At 38.3% G+C, this 26,156-nt stretch overlaps 2 protein-coding genes across 4 annotated transcripts in view; both read right to left on the reverse strand.

Annotated features, from left to right (window-relative positions):
* Positions 1-456: 456 nt before the first annotated feature.
* gnrh3 (gonadotropin-releasing hormone 3) lies at positions 457-5,468 on the reverse strand. The gene is made up of 3 exons (XM_036126240.1): positions 2,348-5,468; positions 2,088-2,165; positions 457-644 (listed from the first exon to the last, which is right to left on the reverse strand). Exons 1-3 carry the CDS (start codon positions 2,483-2,485, stop codon positions 591-593), a joined length of 270 nt encoding a protein of 89 aa, XP_035982133.1. The 5' UTR covers positions 2,486-5,468; the 3' UTR covers positions 457-590.
* A 729-nt stretch (positions 5,469-6,197) lies between these two features.
* The window catches only part of LOC105927339 (receptor-type tyrosine-protein phosphatase epsilon), a 38,588-nt gene continuing 18,629 nt past the window's right edge, over positions 6,198-26,156 (reverse strand). The window contains exons 3-21 of one of the 3 annotated variants that reach the window (XM_036126239.1): positions 20,887-20,955; positions 17,902-17,998; positions 17,425-17,498; positions 16,847-16,983; positions 16,610-16,700; positions 16,390-16,466; positions 16,275-16,311; positions 16,083-16,180; positions 14,704-14,823; positions 13,661-13,821; positions 12,030-12,165; positions 11,694-11,843; positions 11,145-11,238; positions 10,738-10,814; positions 10,463-10,597; positions 9,071-9,196; positions 8,825-8,976; positions 6,419-6,554; positions 6,198-6,329 (exon numbers count right to left, since the gene is read on the reverse strand). In XM_036126239.1, the coding sequence (XP_035982132.1) occupies positions 6,255-6,329; positions 6,419-6,554; positions 8,825-8,976; positions 9,071-9,196; positions 10,463-10,597; positions 10,738-10,814; positions 11,145-11,238; positions 11,694-11,843; positions 12,030-12,165; positions 13,661-13,821; positions 14,704-14,823; positions 16,083-16,180; positions 16,275-16,311; positions 16,390-16,466; positions 16,610-16,700; positions 16,847-16,983; positions 17,425-17,498; positions 17,902-17,998; positions 20,887-20,950 (2,037 nt within the window). In that variant the 5' untranslated portion in view covers positions 20,951-20,955 and the 3' untranslated portion in view covers positions 6,198-6,254. Of the gene's footprint in view, positions 6,330-6,418; positions 6,555-8,824; positions 8,977-9,070; positions 9,197-10,462; positions 10,598-10,737; positions 10,815-11,144; positions 11,239-11,693; positions 11,844-12,029; positions 12,166-13,660; positions 13,825-14,703; positions 14,824-16,082; positions 16,181-16,274; positions 16,312-16,389; positions 16,467-16,609; positions 16,701-16,846; positions 16,984-17,424; positions 17,499-17,656; positions 17,751-17,901; positions 17,999-20,886; positions 20,956-26,156 lie in introns of those variants that run through there. The other 2 variants (XM_036126238.1, XM_021317239.2) reach the window with 2 other exon arrangements.

Here is a 26,156-nt window from a genome sequence, read left to right on the forward strand (position 1 = left end):
CTTTGTCTGGTTTTGGATGACTGCGGTTACCCTAAATTAGGAGAAAGCCGTTGTGGACGTAGCAAGCAGAAATGATTTAGACGAGCTTGTTTCGTTGGCGGGGGCTAATCAGCAGTCAGGTATACAAGTGCAGAAATCAGCTGGAGCCTTTTTTTTTTTTCCACATTGCATATGCATATGACTGGCGTGGCAGAAAATGGAATTACCAAAAGTGTAACAAATTCAATTAACTCATTGATTCCTAATAAATTGGCTTAATCACCAGCTGTTGTCATGCTAAGATTGTTGTGTCATAAGTTTGTCATGCTTGTCGGTCGTGGCTGTGTTACCAAGGCGATTTATTGGATTTAAATGCAATAAAATGTCGTGTTTTTGCACCATTTCCGTTGCGGTGACCAGCTCTACAGGGTAATTGTTTTAACAATCTGATGAAATGAAACATTACCAGCTTGGTCAGGGTTCAAAAGTTTATTACAATTGATTTATAATGACATTAAAGACAAATATATGCATTGAAAACAGCAAAAATCTGAAGTCAGAGAAGACATTCCATGGCGCGGATAATAATCTGTCTGTCTTCTTCTTGCTCCTTATTCATTTAGGAACCTTTTGTTTCTGTCAAAATGGCTGGAGCCGTCATTAATCTAAAGAGAATAAAAGCAGTCATTTGTGAGAAACCGAGCTGCCACTTGAATACAGGTGTCCCAGTAAAATAAAATAGATTATAACAGTTCCTCTATTTCAGTCATTTAATTCACATAGCTTCATTACACATAGATATATTACATATTTATATCTGTTGATTGTGTGAATGATATTTCTCACTGACAATTACCCATATTTTCTCTGTGGTCTAAAGGTGAAGCAAGTTTTTTTGTTAATCATTTAAAGTAATTCCACAGTCATTAAACCGGATATTGGTACATTTGGCAAAGCGGTGCCAATTCCTGCTGGAAAACGAAATCAGCATCTGCAGAAGGAAGCGTGAATAGCTCTAAAATGTCCTGCTGGAGGGTTGCTCTAGACTCCGGACATGATAAAACACAGTCGACCGACATCAGCAGACGAATTGTCTCCCCAAATCATCACTGACTGGGGAAAATTCACACTGACCCTTAAGCAACTTAGAATCTGGAAAACATTGGAGAACCTCTCCTCTCTCCCTCTAGACTCTAAGAACCTTGATTTCCAAATGTAATGCAAAATTTACCTTGATCTGAAAAGAGGACATTGGGCAACTAAGCAATAGTCCAGCTTTTTTCCCATTAATCCAGGTAAGACACTTTTTCTTTGATTTAAAGTTGGTTTAGTACAAGTGATGAGACAGCTGCCATCCACAGCCTTGTGAATCTCAAGCATCTCTTGAATGGTTATGCTTCACAACCTGCTCAAGGCTGTACTTCTTGTTTGTGCAGCTGTTATACCACCGTTTTTTTTCCTTCCACTTAACTTTCCATGAACATTCTCAGATGCAGCTCTCTGTGAACATTCAGCTTCTTTAGCAATGAGAGTTTGTCGATAACGCTTCTTATGAAGGGTGCAAAGTGATTTTCTGGTGGAGAATAGTCATTAGTCCTCTTCAAGATTGCGTAGGCCATAGCGTAACATTTTTGTATAAAATCATCTTTATTAATATTATTCTAACTATCTGAGAAATATCATTTTAGCTCATATACCTTTTTGGCAATAATTATAAAAATGAAATGAAACAAATGCTGGAAATGTATCACTGTATGGAAAATATAAAATGTATGATTTTCACTACATCAGTTTAATTTCCTAAATTTACATTAAGTATCTAATAAAATTCTACTGTAATATATAGCAGAATTTAAGTATTTAAATAAAGAATGTGTGTAGATTAGAAGTCTGAAGAGATTTGCATCATGTCTCCAACCACTCGATTAGGTAAGACGAATCATGAACATATTCAGTCAGGCAAGAGCAGAAATATATAAACAGTCATTGAGCAGTTTGCATATCGTCATTGTAACACTAAAGCGTGGTCGCTACAGAGGCATGGCGGGTATTAATATTGCACAATTGAAGGAAACATTGGTGATAAATTATGCATAATAGGCACTTACATGGTAAGGCCTCAGTCTCTCCTGGGTTTGGGCGCTCGCCTCTTCAGGAAGAGACACCACCCCTCCTGTGCCCATCATCTGAACACAACAGGAGACATTTGGAAGTGAAACCAATATTTGAAAAAGAAATTTTACCTCAAACACCAGCGTCAGACTTCATAAACCAGTCCTATGAAAGCATTCCTTGTAAAACGTGTCTTTGATTTCATAAAGTTACCACATTTCCTGAAACTCTAACTCCACATAAAATAATCACTCACCCTGATGGTTGCCTCCAGCTCTCCCACGCTTCTCTTTCCACCTGGTAGCCATCCATAGGACCAGTGCTGGCACAGAGTGACCTGAGCCAGCAATGCCAACAGCAGCACCTGCACCATAACTCTGTTGCTTGCCTTCATTGAAGCTGCGGGGGAAGCCAAATATGTAATAAAAATAATGTCACAGCTCCGCAGCCCACGGAGGCAGGGCTGCAAACGAAAGCGTCACTGAATAAAAACAGACAATAATTTGGACCGGAGTTAATCAGAACAACAGTTCTAAGTTCATGAGCATCCACTCAACTTCATTGAAGACCACCTCACCTCCGTGTTTGCCTTGTTAGCATGTGGCACATTAGCCAGGGGGGGATTTTATAGGTGTTGTACAAGGCTGCTGTCAGGATTATAATCCCCTCTTTGCAGGTGTGACACATTTACGGACTAATGGGACACAAAACACAGCTAATGGAGCTGGCTAAGTGCTCACATATGCTGAGATCACCGCCAGGCTTCGAGAGGCATTAAATATATATCATAAAACGTCTTTGTGATGTATTGGACGTATCTGTGTGGAGGTGCTCGCTTAAAAAAAAAAAAGAAGAAGAAGAAGACAACAACTGGATGAAACCTGACGTTTATCTCCATCTATAATTTATTGGACACGGCTTTTAGCAAACAGTTGCTGAAAATCTGCACAGATACAAAAGGCAGAGAGACATCGCTTAAACAAGATGCTTGTGCATTTGTTACACTTGCTGTAAGGCTTGAAACGTCGTTACGCTTGTTTGCTATTCTTTTAAGAAAAGAACAGATTGGAGTCAACAGTGCAGTTAGCGATGATGAATGACCATGAATGAGTTTTATATACACAAAAAAAATAAAGAAAAATAAGATTAGCGATTCCAGTGTAAACCAGTTATTTAGATGTACGTTTTTAGTACAGAGAGCTTTTAGTACAGACCTCGATGATCCACATATCAAAAATCGCAAAAATATGTAGTTTTATCCAAGCAACAAAGTTGATGTTTGTCTATAACTATTGTGGTTGATATAGTGTATGAGAGATCCTGTATGTTCTGTATATTGGATAGACGTTTGTTTATGTAATACGTTGTAGCTCAACTCTTTTCTGATAGCTCTTCAGAAGATTTTGCACAAGCATGAGTGAGTTTTTCCTGTTTTTATTTATTTCAAAATTTTAAACTTCCACTTTCACATTTACAAAAATATCTCAGTCAATTTTCTGTCCAGTGTGTGTGTGTCCAAGTTTGTGTATGTGTGTGTGTGTGTGTTTGGGATTTGGTATCAGTATACTGTAATAATTTAAAGCCCAAAAGGATTGAATAAAACCTGTTTTGAAAACCAAAAAAGTCACACATATAAATTTAGTTTCATCACATAATCCCAAACGGTTATACAATTTAGGTGAACTAAAGAGATCTTACGGTTGTTTCAATAAGGTTCAATATGTCTTTCTATTAAGAGAATACCTCAAGCTCGCATTGTTCTGATATCAGTAATATCTTGTTATTTCTAGATAATGAGATCTTAAGTTTTTTTGATCACAGTTAAATTTTACAATTGTCCAAAAATAACCACACTATGTTTGTTTTGAGAACAAATTCATAATTTTATTGTTTATAGAACAAAGACTTGAATTTCTTTGATAATGGACAGATAAAAAGCTATGGAAAAAAATGAAGGGATCACAGGACATTTCTTCTGAAATCAGCATCTCTAAATGTATTTCAGCCATTCCCTTCCAGTCTCTGCTGGATTCAAACACAAGCACACATCATTCTACCTACTGAGGCACTGATTAATTTTTCACCGCAACCCAAGAGCAACGTGAAAGCCTGGTGGACAGCATGCCAAGATGCATGACAGCTGTGATTGAATACCAGGGCTATTGTAACACAAATCGATTCCAAGAACTCTTCCTAAGTTGAAACGTTTGCATTTGTTTGTTTCAAAAGGAGTCTGAACTTGTTTCCTTTGCAAGTCTGAAATGACTTCATATTTGTCATTTTGACCATTAGATGAAGATGACAACATTTCTGCTTAGAATTTAGGGGAAATGTAAGTAGTTCATAGAATAAAACAAAAATGTTAATATTACTGAAACACACATAAATAACACCAAATCAGAGAAACTTTAAAATAAAAATACAAAAGTGCAGTGATCCCATAGGCTGGCTCAAGCTGAAAAAACATCCTTCATTTACTAATCTTTGCATTTTTAATCACATCATTGCTAAAAAAAAAAAATGCTTTACCGTAAAATATAACGAGAAACAAATGTATAAAATAAATTGTAGCTTTTAGACCCAACATTTATTTCAATCCACCATCTGAGCCTCAAATGAAATGTTCTAATCTTAATTTCATGCCCATTAAATATAGAATGATTTAAAGATTTTACATTTTTTTTGTTTCTTTTTTTTTTTATATTCATTTTATTTATTCAGGTAAAAAAATCTCATTGAGACACAAGGTTTCATCTTCAAGAGTGAGCTGTTTCAAATTTGCTGCTATTATTAAAGTTAGGCTTAGAACATATGAATAATAATAGAAATGAGATGTAAAAGAAAATGGATACTAGTCCAGTGGATCAGAAGGTGTTAGTAGCTGTGAGAATACGTGCGACTGTGAGCTGTATAAATAAATGTCACTGTCATTAAATATATTACTATATATTAGTTAACACAAAAAAAAGTCTTTGTATGAAACACAATTCTTCTCATAAAAAAACGCAAACTATTTTAGCTCGTAATGGATGTTTTTATTTACAAAATAAAAATACATTTTTTGGGTTTTGAAGTTTACTTCATACAAGAACCTCTGCCCCCCCCCCCCCCCATACTTTTCAAAGTTGTGTATGAACCATGACTCTAGGTTCCTGTCACAGCCTACAAAACATTCATGTCAGACAACTGGGAATCCTGAATTGCATTAAGGTGTGGGTGTTTGCCTGATTTCTATTTATTCGTCTTGTATATCTGTGTGTTGGCCCTTGGATGACCTGCCGAAGCATCCAGGGCGTACATTGCCTCACACCTGTTAACCACTGGAAAAAGGCTCCAGAGTCAGGAACCTAAAGATGATTAGGCAGCAATAGAAAATGGATGAATCTAGCATTGTTTGTTCAAGCTATTCTTTCCTAATCTATAAGTTAACGGCTTTTTCAAAATACGATACATTAAAAAAAACAGATATCGCAAACAACTGTATAACATAATTTAATTGGTGTCACTTTGTGACAAGTTTCTCAAGATTAGAACTTTGTCTAATCAGCATGGCACTGATTTATACAAGAAGGAAGCATGTAAACCTGGCTTAATACAATTTTCAAAAAAAATAAAAAAATCTTCTTTTAAAAGCAGAATGTGATGCTTGGCTTGGATGATGCCTCTGAAATCTTGATTTAAGACATTACTTCCTGCCTGTTCCAATACGAGCTAATTGCATGTTGCCCAGTCAGGGACCAATCCCCTAATATTTATTGCCACAGGCAAAACAGAAGTTAGTTAGAGAGGTTGAATCTAATTGCAGCAGGCAACATCTTTCATGTGAATCCCAAGAAGTGAAGTACTATAAAGCAGAAATAAATGTATATGTCATTTTCTTTGAACATAAATATTTACACAATAAACAAGAAATTACTCGTTTTACCTACAAATTATTACAACAGTACTGGATATATTCATTCAGAAGACCTAATCGTTCAGATACGACTGCGTGTTTTAAGGAGATATGGCACCGAAGCTCTCCTGCACATGAAGATCTCCTAACATTATCGGTTGTGTTATGCTAAGTGCAAAATGGAAATAGTTTTACAAGTCAACATTCAGAATAAAAAACCCAAAAACAATGACTTTTATTTGGCTGATGTATATACAACAAAAAAAATCTATTTAAAATTGGCATAGTCTGAGAAAATGTCGATATAATCCTGGACCACTCTGTAGCAGAAGTCGTATTGCTCCTGGGAAGAAAAGCGACAGGAGAAGCGTGAGCAGAAAATGTTCAGACAGCATAACCACAGATGAGGCGTCCTAGTTAAAACCCTCTTACCACAGTCTGAACCATGTGCGGTCTTTGCATGCGTAAACTCTTGACGGTCTGAAAGACATCCAGGAGGCCTTCAGCTTTCACTCTCTCCAGAATGTTGCTGAGTGCAATAAAGGTGCCGGTCCGTCCCGCTCCAGCGCTGCGAACACAGGGTACAAAATTAATTGCGACATCGTCTCAAAACGCAAGCGAATAGAAAGAGTATGTCGGGTCTGGTTGCGTGGCAGTGTCAGGCCCAGGCCACATTTGCTCTACAAAAAGGGGATAGTGAGATATCCGTTTTCTGACATATATCTGTTGCATTAATTAATCTATCGTGAAACACAATATATGTCTCCTCTTACCCATAAGAACCGCTTCCCTCCGCGGCCCTTCAAAATGCAGCTGCTAGACTTTTCAGATTTAGCCACAACAGCCTCTCATATTTGACCTCATAATGTCTTAAAAAAGATTTGCCAAAGGAGTTCTCGAAAGAATGAGTTTTCCGCTCTGTTGTAACATTTCATCGTCCTGAAAACATCATTATTACGTGGCTAATTTAGGGATTCAGAAAACTTTAAAGTAATCGATGGTTAGTTAATTTTAAATATTAATCTGTTAAACTTTCAATGGGAGCCTACCTTTTTGTTCAGTGAAATGATTACATTGTTTAATCCTTCGATGTGGAAACAGCTAAAGTATTGTCTGTGACAGACTGTCGAACTATTTGATCTATAGTACAACGCGTTCACGTGTTTCTCAGAGCTCCCTTCTGATAAATGCTTTTGCTTGTATTGTACGAGATTGTAACATCCCCATCCGAACATTTAAGCGTGTTATCTGGTCCCTAATCCAAAGTGGGAGACCTCCAGTTATCCGAAAGCCAGAGCCAGGGGAGTCCTGTACTCCTTTCTATTTCAGAGTAACCTGTGGCAGACCGAACTGCTGTTGGAGCAGTTCAGTCTGAAAGAGAGACAGAACTGACAGAAAGCCAGAGCAGAAACAGAGATTTGTTCTGATAAGGTAAAGAGCCTCGTACGACCACTGAAGCAGTCTCTCCATCTGAACCCTGGCCGTCCTGGTGAGGCAAGCTAACAGATCGAATGTGGTTGAACTCCTCATAACCCCCCACCCCCTAGATTAATCTTAGATATTAACTCAAACTTAGCCTGCAAGTCAATTTCTTGCATATCCTGAGAGAGCAATGAACTTCTGCTAAAATAATTTCACTTCTGAGCATACATCATCTTAAACTATAGTGGTAATATAGTCCAGATAGTACCCTGGTTCTCTAGATATCTGCTTTTGACTTCTTTCATTGACCTAAATCATGAGTAAATACCGGTTAATTACCAATACAATTAATTCTTGATTATGTTAATTAACAGTTCCTGGTTATTTTTCTTTTCACTGGTGTTTTGAAATATAATTATATAATTGATGCAAAACACATATGGATCAATCAATATCTAGAAATGTCCTGTTTCCTCTGTAATGGTGATTATAAAAAAAAAAAAATCATTCAATAGGACGGAAAAAAAAAAATCATTCTTCAGACTAAAAATGATGACATTGATTAATTAGACCGACTAACTGGCTAAGATGTTATTTAAAACTAAGATCTGTCAAAAAAAAAAAAAAAATAAAGCGTTTTCAGCGCATATTTCAGTTTCTTTACGGAAGAATTAACATTCAGCTCATCTGTTTTCTATTTGACATAAGAAAGTTAGCGGGAGTAAAGGTGACCTTTGTGTAATGGCACTAGTAATTATCCCCACTTAAAGAGAGGCTAATCCAAACGCCAACACTAATCAGTTTGGAAGCTCAGTATTTGACTGAGTCAATGTTTACAATGATGGTGGGATGGAGAGATGGAGATGGGGGGGGTGAGTGAGTGAGTGCGAGAGTGATGTGCAACTCGGAAGAGAAAGTGTAGAGAGACGTTGGGGATTGCAGCGGGTTAGCCCCATTCCCCTGAGAGGGGGAAAAAAGCTTTAAAAAGCCCCTCCTAGACGAGCGGTGATGAAGGAATAGAGGCAAGTGATGACACCATTTCCTGTCGTTAGCTCATCTTATCAGATTAATCATAGTGGGAGTCAGAGGAGATTTCACTTTGAGAGGTTTTAATTGACTGTGAATCAGTGGATTGGATCAATCCCATCGGGGTATGCTGCCTTAGAATCACTTCACCTGAAGCTAGGTTCTGATCAAAGCGTTCACAGCTAAGTCTTTATAAGGGATCACATACGCGGTTTAGGCCTAGAACACTGGGTCTACTGAGAAAATGTACAACTTGCCGTAGCAGGCATTTGTAGGAGCAAGTTGCAATTATCTAGAAAATAGAAATCCAGATTCAAATAGAAGGGATGTAAGGGTCAAAAAAGTAAGACTGTGTGTGTTGTTTTCATCTGATCCTCTGAAGTTCCTCACCTGCAGTGAACAGCGATGGGACGGTTTCCAGACTGCTGCTGCTGCCTCTGCACAGCAGCAATAATGTCAATCATCCCCCTTCCCTCTCCTGGTATTCCGATCTCGGGCCATCCGTGGAAGTGGAAGTGCCGGATGTGTTGCAGTTGTTTTTCCTGGGGAAAATGTACCATGTTTAAGTAATTGTTTTCGCCTCGTACATCACGTAATAATGATATATGATGTAGATTATTGTACAACATGACACACCGATTTGTTGGTGAGGGCCAAATCTCTGCGCGTGAAGGTTTCACAACGAGTTTCTCCCTTCAGCTCCACTGTGTAATCTCCAAATGTTATACTGCCCTCTGATGGCCAATACTGGTAACACTTTTCCTGGTAAAAAAAAAAAAAAAATAGACAGGAATACCTTTAGAGCACATTTAACTGAATTTTATTAATACTGTCATGTGAAAAAATAAGAAACCCCATTAACTATTCAGTTCATTTAAGTAAGGTTCAATCAGTTTTTAATCTTAGTCTTTTTACATTTCTGACAAAAATACAACCCTAACCCTCAGACACCCAGTAAAAATCATGCTGGATTCTAAGAGCATCCCCAAACCATGACACTTTGACCTTTATGTGTCACAGTTGGTCAGGCTCCTTCCAGGAATGCTGCATTTGATTTATACAAATCATGGCCTCTTTTCTGGCGTCCAAACATTTTGGATTTCATCAATGCAAAAAATATTACTTCAGAAGAGCTTCTTTATCTGGGTTCTCTCTGACAAACTTTAGTCTAGCCTTTGTGTTTTTCCTCAGAAAGCAAATGTTTCTTGTGCAGTCTCTTTTTGATTGTACAGGCATTCCCTTTCTTATCACCAGCAGGAAGAGCCTCATGTAGGTCCTGTGATGACATTGTAACGTCGTTGGAGACTTATTATTTAGCATCTTCCAAACAGCTTCCAGGGTGACAATGCTTGGACAGACTGACCTGGGCATGTTGACGGTTGTTTTTACTGTTGTCAGCTCGGAGATTTTTTTTTCCCAGACAGTATAATGGAGAATTTCACATTCTTTTAAGATCCTCACCAGGCCCATAAACTGCTAGTCTTCTTATAGAAGGCCTAAGACAGCCAACCATGACATTTACTCATGACTTGCATTGCTATATCTTGTATTTGTATGTCGCTTTGGACAACAAAATGCATGCAATAAACCTAAACTTAGAATTAGTCAGGAGAACACCAGACTAAATGTAAATAAGGTTTGGCAAAGCTCTTTCAAAATGATGAGTGACATCTATTCATGTGCTGCTGATGTGACACTTATTCCTCGACAGAAGCTTAATTGCTTTTAAGGACGTTTTACGGAAGTTTTAAGAGTCATTTCCTCTGTTTTAAGTGTTTATTTATAGCACTGTAATTTCTCAGTATAGCTAAAATATTTCCAAATTAGAAAAAAAAAAAAAAAAACATTAAAACTGTGTTATGGGGCCCTATTTTTCCCCCTTGACCATATTTCTTAAGAGTGAAACACAAAAATCATACAAAACAAAGAGATACATGCATAAAATAAAAATAAAATAAAAAATGATCACAAGATAATAAAAAAAGGAACAATAAATGTGCGGATCTGTTTCTCTTCAGCACACCGTACCTGCTCCCTTTCTTTGAGTTCGGTGAGCATAACGATTGAGTGACACCTCCACTCCCACACCATCCTCCAGAAGTCCTCCACAGTGTGAGACAGGGGGCCCTGGGTTGCGATAAAATAGTCCTTCTGCCTGTAGCCCTGGAGGGCGGATCATCCGGTAAACAAGACTTGAGAGCGCAGCAAAACATAATATTTTGCATTGTTTGCAAAGGAAACAATGAGCTTTATTTATACTTTTTATGGGAAATCTATACAGGAGGTTGGGAGGGAGCGCTTACATCAATAAAGGAGGCATTGATGTAGTCGGTGAACTCCTGTCCTCTTTTCACTGAGAGTATTACTCGGTTGAAATCATCTGCAGAGAGGAAAAAGAAACAGAAACTTTCCTCAAGGGATTTCTAATAAAATAAAAGTTTAAAAAAAGCCTGATAGGGACAAAGAAAAAAAACATAAATGTGCTTATAAGAGCCAGAATCCATATTTACATTGTAAAAACGTGCAAAAAAAAGGCAAATTTTTACACCACTCTATTCATAACTCAAACAACAACAAAAACAAAAAAAAAAGCCTGTATTTAAACATCATTGATCTGACGGAGATGAACTGATTCGACAGACACGGTGCTTTGATGTTACTCGGATGTGATGCAACATGAAACAGTTTGGGGCATAAAGGCGGCCCTTACACGGGATGATCTGAAGCACGCGATTCTTCCTCATGTTGGCTGGAAGGTTCCCGGTCCTCATGTTCTCCTTCATAATGCGAACGTTGGTCAGCTTCTGACGGGAGAAAAAACACGTTCAAGCTGATGCGATCAAAACCTTTACAGCAATCGGTACCGCCGGGCAGCGCCATGCCTTTTAATATTCCAAAGCAGACAATGGTTTAGTAATGTTAACAACTTACAAAAATGGAAGCTGGACAAAGACATGACTTGTTGGTGAAGCAAAAAAAAAAAAAAAAAATCAGAAATGTAGGAACTGGAGGGTAATTCTGCTCAGTTTGCGATGAGCCATGGTGGATTGTGCATGAAAGCTAAAACAAACTCAACTACGCAGATGGCGGTGCCTTATAAAGTTTCAGCTGATCCAAAACATTTTTATTTATGATTTCGCCGCCAAGAGCTGCACCCTGGGCAACATTTCCATGATAATATAACAGTGTAGGATGCAGGGTGATGGGCGACAATTCATTCTTTACTGAAATGTTTAACGGGGAGCTTCTTCCTTCGTACCCTGAATTCCTCCTCCAGGCCCAGCCTGTCGTGGGGGGCCCTGGTGTTGTGAAGCCTTTGCAGATGGCCCTCCAGAGAGCATACATCTAGCTCAGTGTCTCCGTACAGATAGTACTCCAGCAGAGCCTGGTAGATAAAGGAGTACTGCATCTGAGGAGGAACAGATCACAAGACATAACAGGAGCTGATTTAGATTTTGCTGAACTATTTTCCTCTATCTTTTTATTTTTTTTTCACATCACAGAAGATGGCTGTTTTCCAAGTTCTCCGCCTGTTTACGGTGCGAGTCGAGCGGTTGGTTCAAGGTGCTGCGGGTGGCACGGGGTCGCCACTTACGTCTGTCTGGATGAGCTGACAGCGCTGCTCTCGTATTCTGCTCACAAAAGCGAAGACGTCCACTCGCTGCTCCATGTGCATCATGTCGATCATGCTGTCAATGACAATGAACGTCCCCGTCCTCCCCACTCCGGCGCTGTGAACACACCAACAGGGGAAAGGTCTGGTCTGTGACAAACAGCTAGAAAGTTACCAAACAAGCTGTGCACAGAGGATAACTTTTACAGGGCCTAACACAGCGTTCATGCACCCTGAGCAATTTCATATTTCTCTCACGTTACGACCACAATCTCCAATTTATTCTATTCGGAGTGTATGTGATAGACTAACCGAATAGGGCGTAATGATGAAGGGAAAATCTTTTTTTTTTCTTATCTTTATACAAAATCTGAAAGGTGTGGCATGCATATGTATTTAGCCCCCATAACTCGAATACCTTTAAGCAAAATCCATGATAACCAACTGCCTTTAAAAGTCACTCAACTTGCAAAGACTCCTGTGTGAAATGTAATCTCAGTATAAAGTATAAATCTGGCTGAAGCCTTAGAAGTTCGTTGAAAGAAATGAGTGAACAAACAGCATCGCGAAGACGAAGGAACATGGCAGACAGGTCGTAAAGAAGTTTAGAGCAGTGTTAGTGTTACAAAGCAACATCCCCAGCTTCAAAAAATCTCAGAGGACACTGTTCAATCCATCGTCTGAAAATTGAAAGAGTATGGCACAACTTGTAAAACACGTCACAAAAAGGACTCTGGAGAACTTGCTGAGATCCCCAGCTCTGTCGTGCATCCCATTTTATGGATGACTGGCAAGAAGAAAAGGCTTTAGAAGTAAAACTTCTAGTTTGCCACGATGTGGATGGCACAGCAAACATGTCTAAGAAGGTCCTCTGGTCAGATGTTGACAAAGGTTGAACTTTTCTTTATCAGCATCAAGCTGTGAGAACGATGCTGCTAAAAACATCCGAAGCTCTAATTGTAGAAAAATTAGCTTCTCCCTATATTGACTCAGAGGGGCTGAAAACAAATGTACACCATTTTTTTTAGACTTATACTTCTAAAAATACATTGTGTTATTTTGCTCCTGCTTCACAATTATGCACTACGGTGTGTTGGTCTATCCCATAAAATCTTGATAACACTGAAGACCTTTGGTTGCAATGTGACAGAATCTTTAAGCGAGCCACTGTAGGCAGCATGATTCTGCGTCTGAAAAAGACGCTGTACCTTCTGTGCCGTAGTTATAGAACCATAGAACCCTGTGCTCCAAACAAAGGAGTCAATTGTGACCGGCAGCGCCCATATGCAGAAGTGCTTTGCCTCTGAAGTCCAAACACAACTCTAATAGATTTACAAGGGTCACTTGGGTAAACTGCACCTCTGGGAGCACGGAGCGCGGATTCCACAGCGGGGTGTTGAGCTTCAGGAGCGTGGGCCCGTGCAAAAAGACAACACCTGCTGTAGCAGTTGCTACAGTCAGCTGCCGATCTCTGTGGTGAAGCTGATTGTTCAAACGGAACCAACGCTAGAGCATTTAGACTGAGTCATGCCTCTGAAGTCTTTATGTATTAGAGATCTGGGTCTAAATTCAGCTTTTAACCAAAATCAGCGCCTCAGTTTTGTTTATTTTACCTGCAGTGCACAACAATGGGTCCAGCATATGACGGATTGACAGCTTTGACCTTCTTGAGGAATTTAAGCATCCCGATCGGCGTGAAAGGCACCCCGAAGTCTGGCCAGCTGGTGAAGTGGAGCTGGGTGACGAGCCGAGGAGCTCGGACTCCGTCGCTGCCCTGCTGCAAAGCACAAGCACACCAAAGGTATTACACCGCTGCAAGGCTAGGGCTGTGGACACACAAATCACTTAAAGCAACTCTTAACTGTTAGAAAAATAATCCTGAATTCAAATTTTCTTTCTCTCTTTTTTATTTTTAAATGTTTCTCACTGTGCTTTCAGGGATACAGTCTAATTATCAAACAGAGGTTTTTTTTTTTCTTCCCTTTGGCTCACTCCCAGGAGAAGATCATTTCTACTCTCTTGGTTGTTCTGTTTTCAGAGAGCTAAATGTAAAAGCACCCGTTACAGTGCTACAGCACACTCATCCTGTTTTTGAGTCAGAGAGGATTTCTGCGCTTGTCTGGCTTCAGACGGAGAAGGAACAAAGTGAATTTTGAAATGTGAACGCTTCATAGCACACCGAGCAGACATCCAACTTGGCAATCAAAAACGGGGGAAGAAACAAATGCACCTTTTTTTTGTTTTCCACGTGCGCGGATTTCTGCGGATCAAGCGCCGATAAACTCTGAACATTACAGTGTTGTTTGTTTGTTGAAAATTACTTATTAATGATATATCCTGTTCCTGCTATCTGTACCTTTTAATGTTTAATGTCTAAAATATTAATTTCCCAACCAGGAAACTTTTTACTCTATTTCAATGCAGCTTGGTTTCGCATTTGAATAAACTAAGAACATAGGAAAAATAAATAGTCATTTTACTCCACATACATAAAAACAAAACAAAAAAAAACAGTTAAACTTTTCTTCCTAACTTTTATTTGCCGTTGAAGCCAGGATATAATTGTCATATAATTTGGGGATTATTTTAAGAGATGATTAACTGCTGGTAATGAGCCTAAGTTACATCACATTTAACACTTTTGGTTTGCACTTACATACTGAACACAAAACTTTCTAATGGTGTAGTCCACCAGCACAATGACGTCTTCGGTTCCCACACGGATATTTCCGTACATCCAGCAGCCTTTTTCCGGCCAGTACTGGCAGCATTTCTCCTGGAGGAGAGAAGCGATCATAAAAATAAGGAGGTTATTTTAAGCACGTTACAACTGCAGTCCTATTAATTTCTTCCCAAGGTGTTCATATCCACGCCTTTTCGTATTTTCTCATGTTCCAACTGCCGTGTTTTCACCCGGCTTTCATGAGCTAAAGCAAGACAAAGCAAGGCATGACTGTGATGTTGAAGGAAAAGGATTCATGGTTTTCATCATTTTCTGACAACTGGTAAAGAGCGGATAGCGCAGTTCAACCTGACTCACCCTGAATGAAACCCAGTGCAACCAACTGACTTAGAGAAAAGTAACACTGCACGTCACCCTAGAGGCACCAACCACACAGGGAAAAATTAAGGTTTCAGCATCAGGCAGTGGGGTTTCCTTTCTATAACAGGATCAGAAGTTGGTCTGAACTGATAGGATGATGGATGGACCTGGAAGAAGGTGGCTGCACAAGACTGGAGACTGGGCCATAGGTTCACCATTCAGCAGGACAACAGAACCTAAATATTCAGCTAGAGCTACAATGGATTTGTTCAGAGACGAGCATATTCATTTGTTTGAATGGTCCAGTCAAAGTTCAAACTTCAATCCACTAAGAGTAGGCGGCAAACCTTGAAAAATTATGTTCATAGACTCTCTCCTATCTATTTTGGTAAAAAAAAAAATAGCTTCTGCAAATGCAAAGCTAACGTCTCATTTTCCTTCCACTTCACAATAGTGCCATGCTTTGTGTCGGTCTATTGTATAAATAATCCCAGTTAAACACTCTTAAGTTTGTGATTTCAAAAAATGCCAAAAGACTCAAAGGCTATGAGTATTTATTTTATAAAGGAGCTCCATGAGTAGAGGAGCTTCTGTTTTTAGGGTGTATTTTTCTAGAATCCAATTCAAAGGCAGTCTGACAGTCGATAAGGTCTTCACAGTGACGTTTCAACCCATTAACTGGATTCTCTAATTATCATGAAGCCTCTCAGGATCTTATCAACAATTACTTCATCATTGATCCTTACCGCCTCTATTCTGCCCCATCAAACTTGCTTTTTGAGCACTCAATTATCCTTCTGAGGCTGAATTTAATTTCAAAGCTAAGTGATCCTGCAGGGTGACACTTTTCGCATGGATTGCCAGTTAGAAGAGGGGTCAAATAAAAGATAGCAAGCGCTTTGGCTTATAAGAAAACAAACAAAAAAAAGGTCTCATAGATATATCATGTTTAAATTTGAGGGATTGAACTCTGTGGAATTTCAAGAAAGTACCTCCTTTCTTTCTTTTAGGTTTGTCAGCATCACTATAGTCGTGGTTTTCTGCTCCCAAATCATTCGCCAGAAATCAGCCAGCGTCTCAGGCTTGGGGCCTGAAACAGTATCAGGAGAAATATTTCAAAACGGTAGGCATCAAGGGTCAGAAACTCAAATACTTACTTGAAACAGCATAAAATCTCCCTTTACCTTGAGCTGCGATGAATTTGTTCTTCTCTTTATACCCCTGTGCGGAACAAAATAACACTCTAGATTGGTTACGAGAATCATTATGCTGATTGAGAGCATGTAGGGTAACACTCACATCTATATAAGAGGCATTTATGTAGTCAGAGCACAGATGTCCATCAAGCTGACTGAGTACCACCCTCGAATGATCATCTGAGACAGGTGGGAGGGGGGGGGAAGGGGGGGGGGGGGTGAAATAAAGCAAAGTAACTTTTATTTCTGCTGCAGCACTGCCTTTCCCGATGATTTAGCCGCCAATAAACCTGCAGCCGAACATACACTAGATCCTCACTCACATGGTAAAATGTTTGGGTATCTGTTTTTCTCTCTGTTGTGCTCCCTGCTCGCCTCCTCAAAGGACCCATGGTGGTAGTAACATGGCAGTGACTACAAAGAAAGAATCCAATCCTCATATGATAAAGAAAACCAGCGGCACAGAGCCTTCCAACAAAAATATTTTATCATTTTTTTTCCAGCCACACTTGACATACGAGTGCACAAGAAAAAGCCACATCCACAGCAGATAATCTCACATTGAACTCCTCTCTGAAGAGCTTGCCGTCGTCGGCGGAGCGGTTCCGGTACTCCTCCTCCAGCGAGTCCAGAGGGATCGGGAAGTATCTCTTGGACGGCGAAGGCGATCTTGGGAGGAGGACAACTGTCTGCTCTCCTGCGCGGATAGGAATATACGGTGGTCAGACAGCAAAAGGTTTTCCCAGTAGACGACATTACAAGCTCTCACAGCACCTGCACAAACAAGCCTGATGACTATTAAGATTTCCTACCTCTGCGGGTACATGACAGAAATGATTTCTGGAGTCATAAAATTGGTGCTGCGGCTCAAAACCATCTCGGCTCGGAATTTGGCATTTCCGCACATTTATTTTCCACTTGAAGAAAAGTTTATGTGGCTCCCTACGTGCCATGAAACCTAAGACCCCCGCCCCCCCCCCTCCCCCCTTCCCCAAAAGCTTTTCCAGCTTTGGCTTATGAGCCTTCCTTTGTTCATAAAGAGTTTAAATTTACAAGTAAAATAAAAAAAGTCATAAAAAGAAAATGGATGCATTATATTTTCATGCTATGGTGGTTACTTTGAGTGCAGCAGGAGTACCTTGTTCCTCCAAGAAGCCATTTGGTATCTTTTTATCCACTGACGTGACGAGGGCTTTCCTGTGGTTTTTAAACCTGTAACGTTAAAAAAAAAAGAGGTGAGGAAATGAAAGCCATCCGATGAACAGAGACAAATACAGCCAGAACAAAGCCCACAGCGAACTATTAAGCACATGGTTTAAGTCACAAAGATGAAAAAAAACAAAAACAAAAAATAAAAACAAAGTATCGACCATCTCAGTGAGGTAAAGCTGTTCCTCCTCATGCTGTCGCTTTGGTATGTCAGGCCTCGTGTGACCCAACTCGTTTTGTTTGCTGTCTTAGCTAAAGAGCAGCTGTTTGCCCATAAGCCACTGCTCGTCGCCCGTTTAAGCCCCCCAACCCCCAAGCAGTAAGCCCCTGACCCATTCAGTCTTATCCTGGCATGCTGATAAAAAGACGGAGAGAAGGCCAAAAGTGTGCGTGCGTGATTATGTACCTGAGACAGTAGATTGTTAGCAGGACAACGATGATAAGAAGCAGGGATATGACCAGTGTCGAGGGCAAAACATGAGCAACCTGGTCGGTGGGGTTTCCTGCACACAAAAAAAACACACAGCAATGCGTAAAGAAATTCAGCTTAATGCTATTTCAGGTGTGGCTAATCATTGGACAACTTTACATTTTTTTATATGGCATAAATAATTCCATTTGTAACTCTGTAATATAATATTAAACTAGCTTCAAACATTTTTCTAGACTGGTTTATAGTGCCTGACTTTCATCTGTTATTCACATAATTCTACTCAAGAAAATTTTGCATGATAGATTTACAGAACAACTTTATAAGAATAGCTTTCTAATTACAATGATAATTTCTGACAGCTTGTAAGGGTTAATGGATAGAGCGCCGATTGTGCTGTGATAAGATGCGGGGTCCCCTAGGAAGACCTTTTGGTACCAGTTTTATTTCTTCTAAGTATAAAGGTTTTGCTTGTTGCATTGTCCTAATTTTGTATTCTTTTTTTGCTAATGATAGCCATTTGTATTTTCCTTATAGACTTTTGTTTTCTGTAACAATAGCTACTACTAACGACAACATTTCCAAATAATTTAGTCTCAGCGAGTTGACTCATAATGTTGCTAAACCTTAATGATTATGATTGCATAAAAAATATATTGTAGTGTTTCCTTGGTGCTTTATTTAAAACAATCTTAGGTGGAACACTAATTTGTTTCAACTGAATAACAAGATCTTTTGAAATCATCATGGAACTTTGTACTATAGTTAATCAGCAATACCTTATAGCTCTTTGCGAAGATTTAAATTACCTCTAATACATGTCTGATTGCACAAGTGTTCCTATATTTAATAGGTTCTTCGTTCGGCAAAAAAAGTTCTGGAGACCTGCTGTGAAATTTAAAGGTTTGATCATTCTGCAGATCTTTCTAGTCAATTTAAGAAAAAAATCTTATACAAATAAATATTTCACTTTATTTTTTTAATGCATGCAGTTCTTGATTGGCTGGCTTTATCACTGAAATTCATGTTTATTTACAAATGTATGTACATAAGTCAACTACTCTTTACATTGTTTACATTATATATATATTTCATGTAAAGGGCTGGGTGATATTGAACTGAAGTCAAACCATCTTGAAAAACTGTTTTTGGTGTTGAGCTCTTTATATCCACCATTACGCCAGTGCCTGCACAGTTACATAAAATTCAAAGAATTTACATTTTCTCTTTCAAATAGTTTTCACTTATTCGATTTAAGGCATACTCTTTTTATGTTGTTTTTTGTGTGAAACTAGGCTTGTTCACTTGCATTTTCAAGTCTGTAGTGAATTAATGTGATTGCCAAGGCCTTCTCTGATAAGTTACTTGGTGTGTACTCCAGAATTAAAATAAATACCAATGTTTTTGTTTTGTTTCCATTTATGTATTGAAAATAAATAAAACTGTTTATATCTATTTGAGCTTGTTAAAAATCTTAATTGGCCAGATTGCATGACAGATTAAACTTTTCCTGAGTTCATTATCAGTGTGCCTGGCCACAGAGAGAAGTAGTCAGTTTTATGAGCGCTGCGGAAACAGAGTTCAGGAGAAGCCCCAGAGCTCAGGCAGTAATTTATACAATAGACATCTTTTTGTTTTTAATTGTTCCTAATAATAACAACAGCCATACGGTTGTAGTTTTTACGTCTTGTCATTTAGTAAAAATGAAACTCCTCAAATCTGTTGAAGTGTTATCTTAAATGTGTTGCGATAAACGGTGAGCTTTCAGAGAACAAAAACTCACTAAAATATTTTAGTTCTGTGACAACTGCTTTTCAGGATAAACTTTTCATATAAATAGGGTTCCTATAAAGTTTAAATTTCCACATTCCTGACCTCCATTTGTTTTTATATTTTCTTTAAACTAAAGGGTTTTATTTGGGATTTATCTTCCGGATGTTCTACGCGTCATTAAACAACACAATGCTAAAGTTTTTTTGATTTGGTAGTGGGGTAGGTCTCTACTTCACAGCTTTTTTGGTATCCATCTTAAAATTTACAACCTGTCAAATCTGGACAGAAACATCCGAGACTAAAAGATTCCTCCAAGCACATGTTGTGATCTTTCTTACTTTTCTACTGTTTGTAACAATACCGAAAGTTAGAAAATTTAGTTTAAGTTTTGTAATGTACTTCTGATTATTTTTGTGAGAAATCAGTACCAAGGAATGCTATCTAAATATGGATCAATGTATAAACCCTTTATTTTTTCGAATTTCAGAGTCAGGAAACGTCTTCTGTCTGCCCTTTCTTAGTCTAAACTTTAAAAAAAACATGCAATTCAGAATGAACTGTGATTTTATCAGAAACATCACCTTCAGCCTGAAAATTACAAGCCCAACAAATCAGCATTACCGATATAATTTTAAAAGGTATATCTGCAAATACTATACTAAATGGGAACACCCCCAGAACTGAAGGACAATTAGTTACGTTATTTTTTTTTTTTTTTTTACTTTATCAGGATTATATTGCATGAGAAGGTGAATCACACATATTAGTAGGGCAACTTCAGTATGGAAATCCTAATATCTACAATTGTTTTTGTCAATGTGTTTTTGGTCTTTGGAGCCAAATTCAAGTCCATATACAAATATAATATATTGCAAGGGATGTGTATGAAAAAAAAAAAAAGTTTTTCTCTACAACTGAATTTTCCAAATTTTGTTAAATGATCTGGAAATTTAGTGTCAAATTGCGGCCGACTTATTCCTGGTCCAATACACATAACCAAATGGCTAAATTCCTTCTTTAGTATGCAGTCAAGTTCTCCAGAGACCTAATTATTTGATCTGAGGACTGGAGTTTGGAATCTGGAGAATGATTTCATTTCAAACCAAATGTAGAATCTTTAATATTTAAAACAGGCAACAATAATTTTCTTTCTTTAAGATTAGCAGTATGAAGACTCTGATGGTTTACCTGTGTGGTTGTCATGAGAGGAATTACTGACAGCGATGGTGAATCCAACCAGAAACAACACCATTGTTGCTGCAGAGAAAGAAAAAAAACCCCCACAGAAATTACTTTAACTGAATAAACTTTTGGTTAACCGGTAGTTTTAGATATCCGCCACTAGACGGAGCCAAACCGATATAAAACACCTCTGTGTCTCGGTGCAGCACATAAAGGGCAGAGATGAGAGCTCTGCTTTGATGTGGCTTGAGGGTGATGTGTGTAAATTTGTCTGCAGAGCAAGCAGAGTCCTTGTGGGAAAACCAGTTGCAGTCGTGTTCTGCCTGGCCGACTTGAAAGGGAAGCATCAAATAACCTAAAATTCAGACATCAAACCAGGAAAGAGACTTTAACCCACAGGTGACAGTAACCATATACTCTGCAGACCTTGTGTAGTCGAGCTTCAGCGTTGTTTGTTGGAAGCCATTTCATGTTGCCCTGTATTCTTTGATGTACTGGAGCTGTACTGGAACCTACTCTGAGGCAAAAACACAATTTCTGGATCTGCTGACCCCTTATGAACATCCGAAAATCTCAACGATTAAAAAACTATGACATCTTTTATTGTTAATTTACTAACAAGGGAAAAGATTTCATAATGTTGCATGGTGCTTTGATATCCCTCGCTTTCCTTATTTTTCTCTTCTCCTGCACGCCAGTGCTTCGGAAACCATTTGTAAGAAGTGCCACCTCACTAAATATTAAGTTTTCCAAGTACCATCATACTGACTTACATTTCAAAACAGTAGTACAACTGGATTTGGAAAAAGGAAACAAAAACACTATACAACGGCTTTGCATGATGTGGACGTGATCTAATTACAAGGCTGTGATAAAGTATTTGTCCCTTACACACTTTTTTGTTGTTTTTTTTTTTTTTTTTTGCCACAACAAAATGTATTAGATCATCGTACTTAATTTGATTTCAGAAGAAAATCTGAATAAATGCAAAAACTCAATTTTCAACTGATGTATGTTAAATCATGAATTAACTATTACAGTTGAAATCAGAAGTTTACATAAATGTATAAAAAAAGACAGGGTTTTTTTTCACTGTCACATGAAATCTGAAAAATATTTCCTATTTTAGGTCTGTTCGAATTACCAAAATTATTTATATTTGCTAAATGCCAGAAAAATAAGAGAATGATTATTTTTGATAATAATCTATAACTTTCTTCCTTTTCAAAATTTCACATAATTTGGGAATGGCCAGATGCTGATGTCATGTCTTTGGAAGCTTCTGATTGGTTTATTGACAACATTTGCGTTGATTGGAGACACACCTGTGGATGTTTTAAAGGCACACCTAAAACACTCTGCCTCTTTGTGTAAAATCATGGGAAAGTCAAAGGAAATCAGCCAAGACATCAGGAAGATAATTGTGGACTTGCACAAGTCTGGATCATCCTTGGGTGCAATTTCTAAATGCCTGAAGGTGCCGCGTTCATCTGTTCAAACAATTATACACAAGTATAAACACCATGGCACTGTCCAGCCATCATACTGGTCAGGAAGGAGACAGGTTTTGTGACCCAGAGACAAACACGCTTTGGTCCGAAATGTGCAAACCAACCCAAGAACAGCAGCAGAAGACCTTGTGAAGATTCTGGCTGAAGCTGGTAAGAGTGTCTCATTATCCACAGTGAAACGAGTACCGACATTTACTGAGAGGTTACTCTGCCAGGAAGAAGCCTTTACTCCAAAAGAAACACATAAAAGCAAGATTACAGTTTGCAAATGCACACAGGGACAAATAAATGAAATTTTGGAGACATGTCCTACGGTCTGACAAGACTAAAATTAAACTTTGGCCATAATGATAATTGTTACATTTGTAGGAAGAAGGGAGATGTTTTCAAACCTAAGAACACCATCACAACTGTGAAATAAAGGGGTGGCAGCATCATGTTTTGGGGTTGTTGTGCTGCAGGGGGGACTAGTGCAGTTCACTAGAAGCAACATCTCAAGACATCAGCAAGAAAGTTGAAGCTCGGGCACAGATTGGTCATCCTAATGGACAGTGACCCAAAGCATAAAGCCAAACTGGTTACAAAGTGTCGTTAGACCCAAATCATACAGTTTAAAGAGACGGGCCCTGATATGACTGCCTCACCTATTGAATTGAGAAATCACTTAAACAGCATGAATTAGGCTTGAGGAAATAAAAAAAAAGCAACAAAGAAATTCAGGAACAAATGCAAAACAAAGCCATTGATATCTATCATTCTGGAAAGGGTTACAAAGCCCTTTCTAAAGTTTTGGGACTCCAGTGAACCACAGTCTGAGCTATTATCTACAAATGTAGAAAACATGTAACAGTCGTCAACCTTAGGAGGAGAGGCTGGCCTTATACCATTACTAGAAAACATTGTTCACGACCCTTACAGCACAGTTAAGGTCAGTGAATGTACATATGCAAAAACCATTGCTGTTCAAACAGAGAAAAAAGGGTATCTCATAACCTTACCCAAAAACAAAAAAAATAAAATAACATATTGACCCATTTTTTTTCTTCGTTTATATTTACATCTTTAAAAACAACATTGTACCTGCAGTTAAAGAAAGCAGCAATGCAATGGTGGGGGCCACTTTGCTGGAAATGAGGAATTCTGAACTCTACTCTAAGATGATCGATGGCACATCAGCAAGTATATTCCTGAACAGCTGCCGTGGCATGACCTGTGGCCAAAATATGACCAAAGAATGTGTTCAGCGGCAGTTATTGCAAAAGGTTATCTTTGTCTTATATCTAAATATGGATGTGAATGAAATGAAATATGTAAGGGAAAATAACTTTGTGCTGCGCTGTCTGTCTTTTTTTTGTAACACGAATTTTATTGATATGAAACAAGAAAAGGGGAAACATTACACTGCAAAGCATCACACTCATATCACATACAGTTTCTAATGAACACAGTCCGGAATTTCTCTCTCACCCCTCCAACTCCGTTAACAATCACCAGCCCTACCAACACTCACCCTCTCTACCAACACACAAATCATTGTTACCTTCACACCCACCAAACAACAGGGTAACGATTTTCCCTCCAAAACAGACTTAAAAGAACACACCCATAACATTCTTATGTGTTATACTTCTAGTAAGAAATTAAAATTACCAAATTTCAAAAAAAAAAAAAAAAAAATATATATATATATATATATATATATATATATATATATATATATATATATATATATATATATATATATATATATATATATATATATGATTAGTGGGGTCTAAGCTTTCTCATCAAACCTAACCACAAAATATAATATGGCCACCTTATATTAGCTGCAGTAAAAAAAGAAAAAAAAGAAAAGTAAATTTGTTTTGTTGATGATTTGTGTGTCATCCGATCATGAAGTCACACATTATCCACACAACCTCCTTTAAGGAGTTTATGTTTGACAATACAAAACACAGATACTTATCTCTTAGTTTGAAATAATAATAGTACTTAGTTTATCACTGCAATGAAATTGGCATGTCACACTTTCTTTTGCTCGTAGAACTAGAACACCATTAAGTTGGATTTGATACCATTACCACATCTAAGTTCAGACATGAGAGGTTGGCCATGTGGTGTAGAACCAGGGCTGTCAAACTCATTTCTATATTTGGCCACTTTGGTATCATGAAGTCATTAAAAAGGCCGGTTGCACCTGTATAGATGACATTTTTGATTTCATAATTTCATTTCAGTTCACATAAAAATGTAAAAAAAAAAAAAAAACATCACAGTAACATAAAGTTAGCACAACTAAACAGTTTATCTGCAAAAAAGTTGATATTGATATCACTTTTTCTCTTTTTGGACATTTCTGGGTTGTTATAATGTGTTGTGGGAAAACTGACATCTAGTGGCAGCATGCTGTTACTACACGGGTAAAAAAAAAATCAACATTCGCTACAGGAGGCACAGTTTCAGACACTTTATACAATTTAAAAGGATATACACCTCAAATTTATGACATGATATGCCTTTTTTGGCTTTTGGGGGCCGGATTAATTGCCATGGCGGGCCAGATTCGGCCTGCGGGACTTGATTTTGACACGTGTGGTGTAAAAGATCTCTAATAACATACGTATCTGACTGGCAGTCCTACAGAGCTTTAAGAAATGTATTTACTTAGTATATTAGCTAGGTGATGTCAAACTACTTCAGACAGCAACTAACTGATACTAGACCCAACTCCTGGAAGTTGTGGGATACTATTAAAACAATGGAATCCAATAATCTACCTTCCCACCTGCCCACTGTTATTAAACCTAACAATGTTGTTGTCACAGAAAAGCCCAAAATAATGGACAGGTTTATCAGACATTTCACAAAAACTGGTTGTGCCACTAAGCACATTTGGAGTTCAGCTTGAGCTCATATTGAACCTGTCACTCACTCCTCAGCTTCTGGTTTTCCTCTATTTTCCTTTCAGCCAAAACATGACTCTGACAAACCTGAGGAGCCAGATACCCTGAGACAGCTACTAAAATCATTGCAGCACCTATCTGGATTGTTATTCTCTCTCATCAAAACGGTGTGGTCCCCAGGAGTGGAAATCTGCTGAGCTACTGTATCATCCCACTTTTAAAGGGGATAATAGCTACAGACCCATTTCCATTTTGCCCTGCCTCTCTAAAATCTTAGAGAACCTGGTCAACAAGCAGATCATATAACACCTGGAGACTTATAATGTTCTTAACCTGGTTTTGTCTGGCTTTAGGCCTAGACACAGTTGCAACAACACAAAGTTCTCAGTTATGTCATCTGAGCCATTGACAACAAAGAGTGCTGTGTTGTTGTATTTATTGATTTGGCAAAGACCCATGCCTCTTTGGATATTAAAATACTGCTGAACAGACCATAATATAAATGACTCTCTAAGTTGTGTCTGGACTTGTTCCAAAATTGTGTTCTGACCATCTACAGACTGTGAGGGTGTTGTCTGATCCCCTGTCGTACACTGTTTAATATCTATAATAATTACATTGTCCTTGCCAGAAATAGTTCCCATGTACATATATATGCTGATGACACCATTATCTATACTTCAAATATCTACCTGACTACTGCATTATCCTCATTGAAGTTTAGTTTCAAGCAGGATCCAATGTGCCCTCTCCAGCTTTATTTTTGTTTTACACACATACAGATCTAAATGTTTATTTATCACTGAAATTTACCGCAGCCTGATATTCTCCCTAAAATATCCTCTATAGATAGCTTTGT

Source organism: Fundulus heteroclitus, chromosome 22, assembly GCF_011125445.2.
Source record: "Fundulus heteroclitus isolate FHET01 chromosome 22, MU-UCD_Fhet_4.1, whole genome shotgun sequence".
Classification (NCBI taxonomy): Eukaryota; Metazoa; Chordata; class Actinopteri; order Cyprinodontiformes; family Fundulidae; genus Fundulus; species Fundulus heteroclitus.

Bases quoted from the DNA above. Each gene is read 5' to 3' on its own strand.
- gnrh3 (XM_036126240.1), bottom strand. From the start codon at position 2,485: ATGAAGGCAAGCAACAGAGTTATGGTGCAGGTGCTGCTGTTGGCATTG. The intron at 2,166-2,347 runs GTGAGTGATTAT...TGTTGTGTTCAG, and splicing joins AGCTGGAGGCAACCATCAGG to ATGATGGGCACAGGAGGGGT. The intron at 645-2,087 runs GTAAGTGCCTAT...TATTCTCTTTAG, and splicing joins AGAGACTGAGGCCTTACCAT to ATTAATGACGGCTCCAGCCA.